The 17,772-nt window shown below is 36.3% G+C and overlaps 1 protein-coding gene across 2 annotated transcripts; it reads right to left on the bottom strand.

Moving 5' to 3' along the window:
• Positions 1–233: 233 nt before the first annotated feature.
• On the bottom strand, positions 234–17,360 carry GABRA6 (gamma-aminobutyric acid type A receptor alpha6 subunit). Of its 2 annotated transcripts, none has more exons than XM_003900470.4 (9): positions 16,889–17,360; positions 16,573–16,691; positions 15,920–15,987; positions 13,753–13,973; positions 13,586–13,668; positions 13,143–13,286; positions 12,574–12,726; positions 10,720–10,979; positions 234–1,328 (listed from the first exon to the last, which is right to left on the bottom strand). In XM_003900470.4, the coding sequence occupies exons 1-9, from the start codon at positions 16,924–16,926 to the stop codon at positions 1,053–1,055; spliced, it is 1,362 nt and encodes a 453-aa protein (XP_003900519.1). In that variant the 5' UTR covers positions 16,927–17,360; the 3' UTR covers positions 234–1,052. The 2 variants fall into 2 exon arrangements, with proteins under 2 accessions (XP_003900519.1, XP_009207789.1); XM_009209525.2 differs by having other exon boundaries at positions 13,753–13,943.
• Positions 17,361–17,772: the final 412 nt, after the last annotated feature.

Below are 17,772 nucleotides of genomic sequence, written 5' to 3'. Positions count from 1 at the left end.
TGGGAGAAATACTGTTAGAGCGAAGCATCAGGAAGGAATGGGATTGACTGAGCAGGAAAAGAGGAAAGATGAACTATTTGAATATAAATTCAAATCTTTTATCAGCACTACGTAACTGAGCCTGGTTGTCTCCTACCTCTCATCAGGGGCAATAACATTGGGGTAGAGGTAACCACTTCGCTTCTCCGCACCTAAAGAAAGTCTCTCTAGGTGCATGAAACAGATCCAGAGAACCATGTTAATTGTTGTTTTATTTAGTGTTATAATTAGAAATGTGGAAAACACAAGAGATAACCATAGTCATAATATATAAGGCTTCCTTATAATGACTACTTTTTTCTACAACATCATAGAATTATAGTAAGTGTATTATTTTAAAAGGAGAATTTGGTAGGATAAAATACACTGAATTTTAGTCCAACTACAGCTATGTACATATGCATACATAATTTATGAGCTATGTATAATTTATATGTATACAAACACCACATTTTATTGAGGTAAAAGAGCACAGCGAGGTTAAAAACAAATGGCCAAGCTCAACATAGGCTTTACAATGCCACTGAAAGCCATTTTACTAGCATAAAGGCCTCCAACATGCTGGTATTAACCTACTGATAAAAATTTAGACTGTATTTATATTTTGCTCTCTTGGGAACTAAGCCAAAATAAACATATTTTAAGGCAACCTTTGGAAGTGTCAGCATTTCTTATTTTATCTGCCTTGTGGTAAATGTTATTCACAGTGACGATTAAAAATATTGAACAATGAAAGACAAAGGTTGACAGATTCATCTTGAACCCATTTTATCCTCATAAAATTTTTTTCTGACATAAGAAAAGTCATATTTTTCAGCAACCTTCAACTTTCTATTTCGAGGAGTAGGATTATTGCTTTTTTGCCCACACATGCTTACTGAAGCTGCGTTACAGATTTCCAATTTGATTTCGTGTTCTGAAAAGCATCTACACAAGTCTCAATACTATTTTTTAAGAAAATATAGGAAACAGGAAACAAGAACTTAGAGAATTCAGGTTGTCCTGGCTGCAAGCTATTCAGCACTGCTACTCATTTCCATTGTATCTTTGGAAAGATAAACTATCCAGTATACAAGGTTGAATCCTGCAAATGCAACTGGAAAGAGAATTCGAGAATACTGGTCTATTTTACTGGTGCCTCCAAAGGCTGGAGAGAGTGGTGGGGGCGTGACAGGTGTTGATTGTAGAATGGGCGCTCTAGTGAGCACTTTACTGGCCTCAGAAGATGAAACTATTGGCAAGGACAGAGAAGTGATTCTTTTCTTCAGATGATATTTGGAGTCAGGATGCTGTGGAAAAAAGACAAATATTAAGCCCAAATGAAAGAATAGATATTGCTTAATTGCTTATTTATTCATTCTTTCACCATTGACAACTATTTATTGACGATTTACTTTCTATGTAAGGTCAAACATCAATGACTTCTTAATAGTATTTGATGGTGTTACTTTTCCAAGTAAGGCTTAAAATACATTGTAAAATAATTTACTTGCTTCCATCTGACATTCTATTACTCAATACATCAGCAAATAACACAAAGCATATTTCATGTCATATAACTATGGTAAGCATTGTATCCTTAGGGAGGGACGAGCCAGGTTGCAGAGGCATAGCCACCCCTGGTTGTGCAGTAGTCTGTAGGGCAATGGGTTTGGGCAATGGCGTGTTTTGGGAGGAGGGGTGAATTCCAATTTGGAATATGTAGACAATTAGTACAAAAAAATTACAGCCTGGTTTATTAAAACCATTCTTCTATACACATTCCCAGCCTACATTCTCATCTTTGCACAGTCATAAGCTTGAATCAGCTAAGATTTAAAAAATAAATAAAATTAGCCTATGTATGCCAAAGGCCAGTGACAAAGAATAAATATCCTTAAATTGAGTAGGATGACTGTTCATACCTTGAAATATGCCTGCCTCTTAGCTCAGAATTTCTATATTGTACACTTTTTACTTCCCATTCAGAACTTTCTAACTGGTCTTTCTCTATCCTCAGTCACTAAAAATGATTCATTTACTGAACTCAGATTTGTTATATGCTTCTTTCTATCACTAAACCTCCTGTTTCACTGAAATCATAAGACAATCAACTACAGTCTTGAATGCGATGTTTAACACAGTAACTGGCAAGTGAGGTTAGGGTCCAGATAGGGGAAATGCTTCGTCCATGATGGCAGCAGCGCTAGCAATAAACTCCACTGGTCAGTTTCAGTGCCTGTTTCATTCCAACATTTTTCTCATCTTTATTCTAAAGTATTGGGCTTAGTTCAGAGACTCTGATTCTGTTTGATTTAGATGGCTTTCATGCTGTTGGTGTCTAGGGGGCCCTCCTCTGATTCCTATCTTTTCTTGTCTACATCCTGTAACGATCACCCTCTTGTGACTAGCTTGTCCTTGCTGGGCCTCTGCCTTCAAACACTTGCTGTGCATTACCCCTGATCTTGTAAAATGGCCTTGTTTCCTCACTGGCAGCAAAATCACCACTTTGCTGCCTGGCAGGGTATGTGACCCACGTGGGCAAACTCCCGTGGCTTTAGCCAGCAACACTGCGGCAACAGGATAAGACAGCTGCCTCCCCTTTGCTGGTTGAACCACAGGACCAAAATGACCCGCCGATGTGGTGACATTTGGACTACAGGGACAACAACCTCCAAAACTTCTTTTCTATATTCCCTTCTTGATTTTGTTATTTGGTTTGCCATGAAACTTACTGGGTATCTAAATAATAATAGTTCTCATAGAGAGCTTAGGTTCACTGTTTTTAGGGGCCATGGAGAAATCTGTTTCTTTAACAAGAGCAAAAACAAATGGTGTAGTCAAGATTTGATTTGAAAAGAACCACAGTAAATTCCAACCAAGGGCTATCTTTCTTATCTATTGGCCCAGAACTGTGGTACTTAATTCTGTGGTACAGAATTAAATTAGTCATAGGTCTTAGAGGTAGAAGAGAGTTTAAAATATTAGGAGGGCTAGTATGCTGCTCTTGAAGAGGAGATGAGGGAAACTTTCTATTAAAAACAGATGGGCCAGACGTAGTAGCTGACTCTTGTAATCCCGGCTTTGGTAGGCCGAGGTGGGTGGATCAGAAGGTCAGGAGTTCAAGACCAGCCTGGCCAACATGGTGAAACCTCATCTCAGAAATACAAAAAATTAGCCGGTTTGGTGGCGGGTGCCTGTAATCCCAGTTACTCAGGAGGCTGAGGCAGGAGAATCACTTGAACCTGGAAGGCAGAGATTGCAGTGAGCCAAAATGGCGCCACTGCGCTCCAGCCTGGGGACAGATCAAGACTCCATCTTAAAAAAAAAAAAAATAGATGATAGCTGAGGACTACTGTGTCCAGAATCATCAGGCTGTGTGGGGATAGAAGCAGAGTAACTGTCTCAGTGCATGCTGCCTCTCCTAGAGAACACAGAACCATTTTTCAAGAATTTTCTATCATATTTCTCAGACTCTAAATTTTCACCTATTAAATATAGTATTAAAATATTCTTTACCTGAAAGAGCAAAAGGTGTCACTGTTTCATCCTCCAAAAAGAGCCATCCTCCTCCCACATATGGAACACTAAAATACTTTCCTCTAGCAAACATTTCTAAGAATCATGATAGAGTAGAAAGAAGCCAGCCTTCAGAGCAGATTTTCTTTCTACACTCATTTTGACTTTTAACAGCATGCATTATCTGTCTGAAACATGTTTTTCTATTTTAGGTAGAAAGAGGGAAGACATGCCTAGTTCATTGGAATAAAGCAGTGACTATAAAACATTAATTACCATAAAACTGTAAAGTCTTGCTTATTCTTCCCATTTTTTAGAGATGTGTGGGGGCAGTTATTTGTGAATCTGTGCATTGTCACAGTGTCATAAAAGACTTAATGGGGATTCCCAAATAATCATGGTCCAGAGGTCAGAAGTACCATTCAGAACCAAACACCATGAAAAATTTGTAGTAAAATGGATACTGTAATTTTACTTAAATTAAAAAATTAAAATTAAATTATATTGAAATTAAAGGTTTCCTACATTAGCATTCCCCTTGTCCTCATCTACTTCCCCAAACAATCTTTGTGGAGGGTTTCCTAGGAGTTAAGAGAACAAGGAGAGTCAGAAATCCCTAGATTACAGTCTCATAGCTACTAATTGCGTGCAATATGATTGAAACACCTCCTAAGTGCCATAGACTCTAATTCTCTCTAAGCTTCAAGTTTCTATCTGTGAAGGCAAGGACAAATATTACTTAACACATACATTTTTTCCTATATTTTTAAGAATTTAAGAAAAATGCCTGATATAAAGATATATACACAAACATATATATGTGTATATATACACATGTATACATATGTACATATATGTTTTGCTCAGGAATCTTAGCTATATCTATTTTTTAAATCATTTTCAAAATACGTCTGCTTCTCATTCTCACCACTCACATATCTTTATTTCTTCTTTGTCTGAAATAACATCCGCCTGTCACCCATTTTTATCTTTCCCATACATCTTTTGATATCAAACTCATTAACACCTACCATCACTGATTACTCCAGCCTTTATGCATTTTTCTGCCTAGTTATTATGACTCTTGTAGATATTATTATTTTCTTTCTTGTAGGTATAATTATTTTTGTTGTGCCTTATCTCCTTTCCTAGCATGGAATCTCCTCAATGGTGGAAGACACATTATTCATATGTATGAGCATTCCACAGTGTCTAGCAAATATTTAAAACACGGTATTTGTTTAATAAACAAATGCTGAATCAACAAATGAAAAAAATCTAAACATTTCCCAAGATTTGTTGGAGGAGGTAGGCAAAGAGAAGGGTGAAAAGTTCTATGATTATGTTACATTGTATTTCAATATGGTTTTATATTACATTATAAGCACCAGTTCTAAATACTTATTGTTGACTAGCATTACAAGGCAATTTTCAAATATTATTTCATGAATTTCTTCAAAAAATCCACAATGTCATATTATCTTCATTTGATAGAAGAGCAAATGGAGGCTTAAGCAGGAAGCTCACAAAGGTAATGAGTGGCAGGATCTGAATTCAATTTCCCTCTGATGCCACAGACCACACTCTCAACAATTATTATGCTATACTTCCTATCAACTTTAGCGTTTTGGGCACAGTGTCTCAAGCTCAGAACTACTGACCTTTTGGGGCCAATCACTCTTTGTTATGGAGGACCCTCCTCTGTGTCTTGGGATGTGGAGCGGCATCCCTGGCCTCTACCAACATGATACCATTAGCCACCTCCACCTCAAGTTGTATCTCCAGACACTGCCAAATATCTTTGGGGGGAAATAGTTCCCCATGGGAAATCACTGGCTTAGATTCACAAGTGTCCCACTGCCCAGGAGTGATTGGGGGAATTTCTAACAGGCAGCAAATATGATAGGCTAAGGGAAATGCAAGAGGCCTGGCTACCCTGCATCTGGATAATCAGTTGCTAAATAACTGGCAATTGACAGCACAAGTGGATTGGACATTAGTTTAGAAGGAACATGCTGAATTTCTGAAATGAAAAGAAAGCCAATTTTGTGAGCCGTTTAAGCTACAGGTTTGCATCAGTCCTGCCTGCTCTATTGTAAGCATAGCAGCTTCAGTTGATGGTAAAATAGGCTTTTGTCAGAGTCCAGATGAGGGCTCAGCTTGAGGCTGTCACTGTTTTGAGTGGAACGCCTGTGGTTTTGAATTTTTGCAGGGCTCCCCTGCTGCTGAGTGCCATCCTGCTTTAGGTATTTATAGAGCACTGCTTTGTTTCAAGTAATGCCATATTGCAAAGGTACTTTAAGTCAAACTGGACTTTATGACCATCAACTATGTAATAGAGGGAAAAAGTGTTTTAGGAAGTATTTAGACAAATTTTTATATGTAATTCAATGAGTCTCAGTAGGTCTGAGAGGTAACCTATTGCTCCCACCATTTAAAAAGATACTCTAACCAGGACTGCCTTACTAAGGGATAAACCAAGCATTTGTTTTTAGAAAAAGCAAAGAGGGACAACACAAATAAGAGAAAATATTTTTTGAAAACACTTAGTATTGATAGTTTGCAAAAGTCATCATATTAATCATTATGGGGAAAATTAGAACTCTGTTGGGTTTTCCTGTGTTTGTGTTCAGCTGGTAGAGTTGAAAACAGACACGACTCCAGAATTTCTACAGACACGCAGCTTATTGGCAGCAATATATTGAATAGTTGATTCATGGTACTAGGGAACATGTCTAGAAAACATATCAGAATGTTTGGAGGATTCATAATGAAGTATTGGGTGGGGATTTGATAGAAGGTATGGGGAAGGGACTAACCACTTACAACCCTCATCTAATCCATCCTGCCTGCCCCATAAATCATACAATGGCACAACCAAGAAGGGCACTGTGATCTTTCTGGTACATAGAGTCTTTAATGGTCTTAATTCAGTCCTTAATTGTAGGGAGTAATGACAGTACTCAAAAAAACTCTGCTCCAGCCTGGGCGACAGAGCAAGACTCTGTTTATTTGTGCAATATTTGGAGTAGAAAAGGTAAACCTTTCAGTATTCGATTCTTCACATCTCTCTACACAGATAAAAGCAGCATGGTAATGGCCCAGTGCACCCTACTACCTTAAAAAGGAGCACAGGAAGAGTATATACCTTATTGTCCTCTCTATGCCCAAGTTTGTAGCAACTGGCTTAGAGCTTCCAGCACACAGGCAGGCTAATTTCTTCTCTGTTCTTAGCTTCGACATCACTCTGCTAAAAACGAATACCCCTCCAGACTGAGTAAGACACTTTTGCATGGCTCTTCTGCAGCTCACTATACATCTCTAACGACAGGCTTTATTCCAAGGTATTATTAAGGCTCATTGCTCTCTCTCACTTCCTGCTGTACAAGAAACTCCATGAGGGAAGAGGCCCTCCAATATCACTCACTAATATATCCTCAACACTCTACAAAAGGCCTGGCACATAAAGGCACTTATCAAATATATATGGTATGAATAATTCAATGAATGCCTAAGTAGTCAATAAATAGGTGTCAGATGAAAAGAAAAAAAAGAAATGAATACATAATACAATCAACATAAATATACTAATTGTCCTGACCAATGAAATTTTGGTCAATTTTGTGTTACATAATTTACAAAAGGCATCACACCCATGTAAAGAAGAGAAGCTACATTGAGAGTAATGACACTGCTCAAAGGATTGCAGAGGGGATGGGTGAGTGATTGACTGTCAGGAACGTAGTGATGAGGGCATAGACCTCTAAAATAACAAGAAAACTAGCAAACTATGCCAAAAGAAATCAAGGACCAAAGTTGATCTTACACACAATATAGGTACAGGTATACTCCAGACATGTTAATAGGCTCTGAAACTCATGAAGATATAAATAACTCTCTAATGTTAAGGTAGCATACCAGATAAAAACATTAAGAAAAAAATCACATATAAGTGGGATAAACACTGTTGACAATTTCTTTTCCAGAAATAGTTAATAAAAAATAAAATATCTAATTCCATATGTCTTAAAAACAGAAAGATAGTCTACAGAGCATTTCTGAAGATTTAGCTTTAAGGTGTCCTAGTCTACAGAGCATTTCTGAAGATTTAGCTTTAAGGTGTCCTTTTGGGTTTGAGATCTAGATTTTAAATTCTTGAGTTTCTCCATTATTATTATGTTTTAAGGTCAGAATCAAAGTGATAAAATGAATAAACTTTTACCCACATTCACTGTAAGTAGTTTCCTGTGAAAAGCAATGAACATACTAAAATATACAACATAGAATCACATGAAATATCCAAGCACTTAATTTCACTTCAACTTTACCACATTAGTGTGCTATTTCAATGTCAAACTTACTCGAATAATGTTGTTTTGATTACAACTGAATAGGTATTTTTAAATGTCATGGTATTTGGAAGAAAATGTCTTGCAATCAAAATATACCATTGTGTAGTATAAATTGTAAGTGTGTAATTTATGTTTGTTCCTCTACATCATATAAGACAACTTGCCAAAGTTTGACATGAACAAATGTCCTATGTAATCACCTATATTTAGTTTTGATACCTTCAAGGTTTACATTGTTTGATTTGGTCATTTTGTTTTTATGTTTATTTTTATACTTCAGCCTTTTAGAATTAAAATTTTCCTATGTATTGCTTTAAAATATTTTAAGTAAAACCAGGTTCAGAAATATAACTTTTCATAAGAAAAAATAAATGTTACCTGCAGGAAAAAGGTACTTGGAGATTATTTATATGCCATTTTAAAAAATCTAGCTTCCCAGAGGACCTACTCATTATATGTTACTATTTTAGGTTTACGGGAGGCAGTTTATATCAAAACCTGAGATCTTAAATTCCATCTTAAATTAATAACTTACACCTTTAAAATAATAGCCTGAGGGGGTGATTATGTTTTCTCCAAGGATTTGAAATCATCCTCTTCTCAGTACTGCATGTTTCAAAAAAGGTAAAGCAAAAATATTGGTCTTTCTTTTTATTTCAATATCTGACCTATGAGCATATTCAAAATCAATCCATTTTTTTTCTGTTTCTTACTTTTACTACATTACACAAATAAGAAACTGGTAAGCTGAATTCTGATAAGCACTTTTTTCATTTATAGATATGTATTAATATGTATATGACCTATGGACAATATATAGATTACATACTTATATGAATACAGATATCTTGTAACAGAATCACTTATTTCTACAAACATGAAAAAATTCTCAGAAACATTTGGAATTTATCATGACAAAAAATGGTTTTAACATGGTGAAACAAGTCTGTAGACTAGGATATTTTGTAAAAAAATATATATTTGGTGACCTTTCAAACTACATATATATGAAGAATATATTATTAAGTCAAAGGAAGAATTTTGGGACTCAACTATATTCTTAAAATGTTTTATCCTGTGGTATGCACTCTCATATATTTCAGTTTTTAAGGAATTATTGGGGAGGGTGGCCTCAGCCTCTGTAATGTTGTGGATTTCAGAGGTTCTTCTTCTTCTGATTATTATTATTATTATTATTATTATTATTACAGAGACAGGATCTAAATGTGTCGCCCAGGATGGAGTTTAGTGGCGTGATCACGGCTCACTGTAACTTCAAAATCCTGCATTCTAGCCATCTTCTTGCCTCAGTTTCCTGGTTGCTAGAACTGCAAGCATATGCCACCACCACTGAGTAATTTTTTTAATTTTTTACAGATATGGGAGTCAGCCTGCTATGTTGTCCATTCTGATTTTTAACTTCTGACTTCAAGTGATCCTCCCACCTCAGCCTCCCAAAATGCTGGGATGACAGGTGTGAGCCACTGCACTCGGCTTATAGAAAGTTTTTAAATCAATTCCTAGATTTTCTACCAACTAGAAACTTATATTTTCCCTCTTCTAGACTGTGTTTTCCACTTGTGAAACAAGGTAATTAAACTGGATCACCGAATGGAATTTTTTTTCTTTTATCTTTATTTTTTAAATGAGGGCTAATAAAAACAAATCCTTAAATTATATATTTCTACATATTATGGGGATGGCCTCTCATTTCTTGGAGAAAATATAAATTCTCAAATAAGTTTCTTAGTTTATCAAAGACAAACATTTCAATAAGAAAATGATCACCTTTTTAGTCAACAAGTGCCTCAGATTCTGAAAAGTAAAAAACAAATAGCTTTAAAACTTTCATCATAAAGTTAAACTGAGGATTACTGGGCTGCACATCATTTTCAGATATGAAAGTGCTTACTAGAATTGATCAGTTGTAAAAAAATTTCAGTTCAAAGTATCTGCCTTACTTGAATTCACAGAGCACAATATTCCTGTTCTTAGAGCTACTCTTTAAGATTTGTATTAAAATAAAAATGTATCCCTGTCAATCAGTTTTATTATCCACTAAAATAAGAATGTGCAGCTTAATTGTTGTTATAATTTACTTTTATGCAAAATTGAAATCTGGGGGCATATTAATGGTCCTTAAAATATTAATGTTACCATTTGTTTCTTATTCAAAAACCTCTGGGTACCAGAGCTTAGCCACAGCAAATTTAACATAAATTTATAACTATTTCCCACTGAATATAAGCCACTGAATATAAGCTCATTGATATACATATATTTAATATACAAATGCGAATATGAAAATGTTTTAATATGAATCAAATTCTTGGGTTATGATTCAACATTCAGAGAATCTATTATTCATTATTCACAGATGCCTTGCCCTCTTGAAATAAAGCAGCAAGCAGATTTATAACAAAAATTGTCCATTCCATAGAAGTCCCTGTTTCTTTCCTGCAGACTCTGAAACCTCATTAGAAAAAACATTTTTTCTTTTACTTTTTTCCCCCTAGTTGGTATAAGTGATTCTGTTCAACAGAAACATCTAAAGGCTTAGAATTTTCTAGTCTCCTCTGAGAGCCTGGAATCTGCCAGCATAAGTGAGCATGATGAAAGAAGAATGCCCAAAGTTTAGAGCAAAGATAAATGAAGGATTGTTCCTTAGCTTTTCTCTGTGAAGTTGGAACAGAAACTGGCCTTGCTCTTGAAAGTACAGTTATATAAACTGTGCTCAACTCACACTACTTTTGGACACTTAGTTGTTTCTTAACACTATTTAGGCTGCTTTTTCCTACAGTAGGTAACGGTAGAAAAAAAAAACAATTACCAAAACAATCTCAGCTTCCAAAGGTTCAGTAGCTTTTGATATTGTCACTGTAGGTGGGGCTGCAATCTGTGCCTTCCTTTTGGCCTTCTGTGTCTGAAGATTGGTAAAGTAGTTGACGGCTGCGAACTCGATAAGAGCAGAGAAGACGAAAGCAAAGCAAACAGCTATGAACCAATCCATGGCAGTGGCATATGACACTTTTGGCAAAGAGTGCCGGGCACTAATGCTCAAAGTGGTCATAGTTAAAACAGTGGTGATCCCTAAAATAAAAAAGAAAAGGAAATGTAATATTAGTACTGGGAATCCTATGGCAAAATCAAATGAGAATGTGTCAGTAGAGAAGATAAAACACTCTACCAAGGCAAAGTAATTTTTTAATATTTCGAATATATTTTGTATTATAATTGTTCATAATTATTATCATAAGTACTATCATTTCTGTATCTTTCAATATTTAGTGAAGTGACTTATACATTATAATTGCTCAAAAAATGTTGAGTTTGCTGAATTGAACTAGTTTATTGTAAAATTTAAGTCGTAAATACTTCTAGTTGTTTAGGGCTTGAGAGAACTTGTAACAAATTATTACCGCTTAAGAAAAAAAAACTTGAGACCGGGCGAGGTAGCTCACGCCTGTAATCCCAGCACTTTGGGAGGCCGAGGCGGGCGGATCACGAGGTCAGGAGATTGAGACCATCCTGACCAATACGGCGAAACCCTGTCTCTACTAAAAATACAAAAAATTAACCAGGCGTGCTGGCGGGTGCCTGTAGTCACAGCTACTCGGGAGGCTGAGGCAGGAGAATGGCGTGAACCCGGGAGGCGGAGCTTGCAGTGAGCGAGATCGGACCACTGCACTCCAGCCTGGGTGACAGAGCGAGACTCCGTCTCAAAAAAAAAAAAAAAAAAAAAGAAAGAAAGAAAAAGAAAAAAAACTTGAATTTCAGATCAGTTTTACCAACTAACATATTAAATAACAGTTAATAAATAAATATGGTATAAATATTAGCATAAAATTAGGTTACCTAATTTGATTCTATTTCTAGCTTGATTTTAAGGTATAATATTCACTCATTAGAAGATAAAATTTATCACTCACTTGCTGGCAGTTTTCCTTCTTGAACTATGACCTGGGGAATTTATACAATTAGGAGATGTATAATATTGATGGTCGACATCATTATGTTGGTATTCTTTAGTAATTTTCAAAAAGATCTATTTTAACATAGTACATTTAAAAAATCAAGATTTATGATTTCTATTTAATTCAAGTCTATCTTCAGACTACTAAATTTATAATCATTAAACCCAGGAAAAACATTGGAGTTTGTCACTGATGTTTCCAGTTAAAGCTCCTTTTCTTATTATTTAATTTTGTTTTATCACTGTTAGTAGTGATTCTATATATAAGTGCAACTAAATATGCAGGTTGAATCATAAAAAATTAATGAGATGACAATTATATATGGTTCAACCTAATAAAAGGGGTATACAACTTATGTATTCCTGTGTTCAATATCTTAATCTTTTGCTTTCATGGATTTACATGCAGTTTTTACCTTTCTGCTTTTCTTCAGTTATGACAAAGAAAATCAAGATAAAGCACTGCAAATAGGACACATGAAAGTCATAGGAAACCAGTCATAATTCTCGCTGAGACAAATGTTTTGTTGATTCACCACACAACTTGTGATATAATGACAGTGATTTTGCATGATACATATGTCTGCATAAAACAGGAACCTACTTTCTTTGTGGATTGAAAAAGTGCACCGGTGTGAATATTTACTCAAAATACACAAGCAATGAAAGGTTGAAGATGAACGTACGTGAAGTACAAAATGTGAGACATACCAAAAACAGTTCTTGCTGGGACGGACTCCTTATTAATCCAGAAAGACACCTGGGAAAGAATGACTGTCATAATGCAAGGAGTGTATATCTGTATCATGAAGTAGCCCATCTTCCTTTGCAAGTGGAAGTAAACTGTCATTATAACGTATTCACCTGTTGGAAGACACATACATCAGTATTATTACTGCTGACAGTCTGCAAAAACAATGCAGTTGAATATAAATCTTGACAGTTTTTAAATTAACATTGCCTGGAAGAAAACAAGCAAAGGTACATTTCAGTATACGAGAAAGCTACTTGATCAGCAGATGACAGAGCAAAGAGACACATCAGCTCATTGTTTTCAGTAGGGTTCTTTATATCATATACATAAAAAACTACTTATTCCAAGACCACACAAATCTTTACATGCACCTGGTTGCAAAATCAACTTTAAGGAAAGCTACTCATCACTTCAAAACAGCATGCTTAGCTGAGAATGGCTAAGGCAAAGGAAAAAGAAGATGTTTTGAAAATGTGCACTGGAGTCATCTTGCGGAATTATTTCCATCCTTTGGTCAAATTCTTACCTGTGTTAGATTTAATTGTCTCACTAGATACTGTTTGTCCAATCAGATCATACTGGAGAAGGCTTGAAGATTCTTCTGGGACTTCAACTGAGTAAAGTGGTCCTTTTTTCCATGTATATATGATTTCACTTTTGGGATAAGCATCTACATATTTGAAACAAATTAAATATAGCAGTGAATTTGATGAGTTGTCTTTTTTTCCTTCAAAGTGCACATTGTCTATAAAAAAGGAAATACAAACATAAATTGTATTAAATGTTTTCTTTAATCTTGATGACTAAACCCTCAATTTATGAGATTGACAGAATGATTAAGTATATTCCTAGAACCACACTGATAGTGTCATGATTACATTTCTTCCTTGATTTCCAGTATCAGCTAAAACCAAGTAATTACATATTTTGGATGTATTATTTGACTCTCAGAAGCCTGTTATAACTTACAGCTCCCAAACTTGAGTGGACAAGCATGCCCATCCATAGGAAAGTTAACCAGCCTCATGGGACAATCAGCATTGATGGTAAGCCTAGGAACATTGAAATCAGTGTTTCTGAGTTAGTATTATGGACATATCATTTAGGCGGGGGAAATAGAATTGGAGAAACCTCACCTCATGGTGTATAAAATGGTTCCATTCTGCATTATTCTGAAGAGTTTATTGGGAGTTGTCATGTTGTGTGCAATTGACTTTTTACCATTTCTGAAAAAAGTGTCAGGCGTCCAGATTTTACTGACCATCAAGTTATTCAAACTCAGAATCTCAGTTGGCCCCCCAAACTTCAGCCTCTCATCTGTCCAAGTCTGGCGGAAAAAAACATCCATCGTATACTCCTAAGAGAAAATAAAATATTCGCGCAGGCTGGAAAGACAGTTCGCTAAGAATAGTTTATTCACTAGCCTATACATCCAATCTCTAAACTTAAGCAATAAAGCAAATTTTTATGGCAATAATTCTCACAAAATTATAATTTTAGCGAGTAATTATTATTGTTCTCAAACTTAAAGTTTGTATTGTTATAAAAGATAGTGCTGTGATGTTTACACCTCCCTCCTCCACCTTGACTTTCCTTAATATTCTTCCTCTTTATCTATCCAGTCATCCATATTTCCATCTATCAATATGTCCTCCTTAATCTAGAAAATAGATTATGGAAATATTTAGTTTTGCCTTTGTGCTGGCTGGCCTTTATACCGTCGGTTAGTCTAACTATTACCCTTTGTACCTCGTTCACCCTCAAACGGACCTCAGAGCATCAGAGTAACATTCAGTAAAATTCCACACATAGATAAACCTTACTTGATAAACACACTATAGCTGCACATCAAAATTATTTTATATTGTTCTCAGGGAACATAAAAACAAGTGTTACCATGATTATTCTAAAGAGAGTATCATTTAAGTATGCATAATCAAAATTATGAGTTAATTTGTGGCTTTTATGAATAACATTGAAATGTTTAATAATTATAATAAGAGCTATTGCAAAAGTCAATAACAAATAACAACTTGCAATTACATCAAAGTATTGCCAATAATTGCTTTGCCTACTATATAAATTCCTTTATGAAACTTATTGTGACAAATAGTGATTACATTTTAAAAATATAATTTGACAAGCAATATGCCCATCCAATAATGACCCAGGATGTAATAGGGATCTATTGTACAAATAAACTGTAAAAACAGACACAAGCGTAAGATAGAATATTAAGAATACCCAGACTTCAACAACACAATGGCAAATTGTTGTGGTTGTTTATACTTGGAGTGGCTTAGAACACGAATGGAAAATATGATACTAAAATAATCCAGGATTCTGAATAATGCTGACTCTTTCTCCTTTTATAGTAAGATATTTATCTCTTGAATAAAACCCTTTCTCCCACTTTCCCTTTCTTTCTTATGTTATTTCTTCCTTCTTTTCCTCCATATTCCTTTCTCTTCTTCCTTTACTCCTTCCTTTATTCTTCCTATACATCGTCTTTTCTTGCCAACTTAAAAAAGCAGGAAATGAAAAAGTCTCCAATAACTGTTTCTTTAGAATTACATTTCCCTAATAAAACCTAATGATGAACCTCTTTAAAGACAGTTATGTTTACTTCAGCATTCGTATTTACATTTCAGTTTTAGAGAGAAATGCCACCTGAGAACCGTACAAGAATACCAGGATACACTTTGTTCTAAAAGATGAGTTCAAGTTTTCATTGCGTCTTACTATAAATACCCTCTTACGAATGCTACAGCCATCTGTACCTGGAACAGAGTCCCCAGAACACCTACTGGTCCACCCTCAACGTAAAAGGTGGAGAGCATTAGCCTTTCCAAATGACCTCTTTACTGTTTTAATAAAACATACTGATAATGATGTTTCCACAAAAGACAATTATGTTTTAGGTTTCATAGACATACTCAATAAACTTTTATGTGGAATAGGATCTGTGTGGTTTTTTTTTTCCTCCTCCAATAACTTTGCTAGAGCTTCACAAAGAAGGGGAAAAAACTCTTCTCTTTGGAGGGAAGAATTAGTGCATAGTATGCGGATGGAAGAGAGGACATAATTTTAAAAAGTCCCTCAGCTTAAAATGTTCAAGCCCTTAGTGAAATGTGAAGATTAAGCCAGGAATCTGCTCTAATGGTCATGCCCTCCCAGCATGAATACACATACTGTGTCATGAATCTGGAGCCAAGCTTGGCGGCCATGCCCATTATCATTAGTTTTGGGACTCCACTATCCTCCCCGAAATGAAAATACCCAACTCACTTAGAACTCACTCACCATCTCCACATCTGACACGGGCCCAAAACTGGTCACATAAATGTCTGTTTTGACTTCAGTGACAGCACCTGAAATTAGCCCAGAGGGATGAAACAATTATCACTACTGATGTTAAAGGGATTGATCTCAGCATTCTACTGCCAAACCCCTTATCATAGCTAGTATCTGCAATGCATCCTATTGCATTCCAGTAGATCCTTCAGTCTCTCAACTCTGAAAACTCATGTCAGTGGCCTTATTTTGAATGTATTCCAGTCAATTGGGAGAACATTAAGGAATGAAAGAAGCTAGATTTGTTCTAATGAAAATGATAGCAATTAATGTATATTGATGGCTTTAATGGGAAAATGCTAAGAAAACTGTTTTACATGAACAATCTCATTTTGCACTCATACAACTCTATGAGGCAAACATTGATCATATACCCACACAACAATTCAGGATATGAGGCTTAGAGAGTTCAAATAACTTGAACAAGGCTACTAATGGTGGATGAGGCAGAGACTGGATGGGAACATACACATGGTCTCTCTCCCGTGCCCCTGCCCCTGCCCCTTCCCTCTACCTCGTTTCTGACTCTTCTGGGTCTTCAAGGGGCAGAAACGGAGGAAGGAGACTACAGGTGTTTGTGTAGCAAAGATGCAGCTTCTTACCTCCAAATCCCGGCCGCAGCCGATTGTCATAGCCTTCAAGCAAGTTGTCCAGGATCCGACTGACGTTTTCTGAGTAGAAGTTGCCTTCATCTTCGAGTTTCCCTAGGGCACTTTCTAGCCTGTGAGTAGAGAGTCAATGACCCTTAGTCCCAGACTCAGAGAACATGTTTTATCTACTCTATTCCACCCTGTTACAAATACATTCTACACCACTTCTGGCCTCTTTCATGATTCGATATAGGAGTCACCCAATGGATGTACACTTTTCCTTTCCTCTGAGATAAAAAGAAAACTCAGGAAAAAGAATCTTACTCACCACAGAATAATGCACAGCCAGGGCAGAGGCGACGCCATCCTGCAGTGCACTGAAATGCACAATTCACCCTCCTCCTAGCGTCGTCCTCCCTACTAGCCAGCTCTGCTTTGCCAATCAACTGGAGAAATCTTTCAAACCCTTCATGTCTCTATTCCTTGTTTGCCTCAAGTCAGTAATCCAACAGATAAAGAGGTTGCCAAAAAATTTGCAGGATTCCCCTGACTCCCTTCTTTCTTGTTTCCTTCTTCTCACGTGGAACAAGGTGGTTTGTGGTCTTAGATTATGTCCTGCAGACACCCAGCCTCCTCTGACTGACTCAGTTGGGAAATGAGAGTCTGAAGGGACAGTGCATGGTCGGAGAGCAGTGACAATAATCGAATAAGGCATTAGGGGAGATTAGAAGGAAGAAATCCACTGCCAGTTTTGGCATGGAATTAGCAGGGCCCTGTGAGGAAATCTGGAAAGCAGTGGCATCTTGCTGATTGAGATTATGTTCCAATGGGCTCAGCGTTTATTATTTTTATGGTTCACAGAAGGATTCCTACACAGCTTTTACTGTTTAAAAAGTCTAACACTATTGGGACCCTCTTGGATTCCCTTTCTGATTTTCATCAGCATTACTAGCTACAGCCACACCCTTCTGTATTTAAAAATTATTCCTCATGATTTATTTACCAGCACTTGTAACACAACAGAACAACTCCCAGTCATCTTGCTGTTGAGTAAATATTTTTTTCAAGGTACTTTGCTGACCCTTATTGTCAAAGGTACATCATCTCAAGTGAAGACAGAAATGGGATCTACTGCTATCATTAGAGACCGGGTCAGTTTCTTGAATGCCACCCATAGGAGATAAAGCCTAAGAAATAGCAGGTTAAGGCTCC

This window comes from Papio anubis, chromosome 5 (genome assembly GCF_008728515.1).
Source record: "Papio anubis isolate 15944 chromosome 5, Panubis1.0, whole genome shotgun sequence".
Taxonomy (NCBI): Eukaryota; Metazoa; Chordata; class Mammalia; order Primates; family Cercopithecidae; genus Papio; species Papio anubis.
The sequence above is the reverse complement of the archived record's forward strand: the minus strand, read 5'-3'. Positions and strand labels throughout refer to the sequence as shown.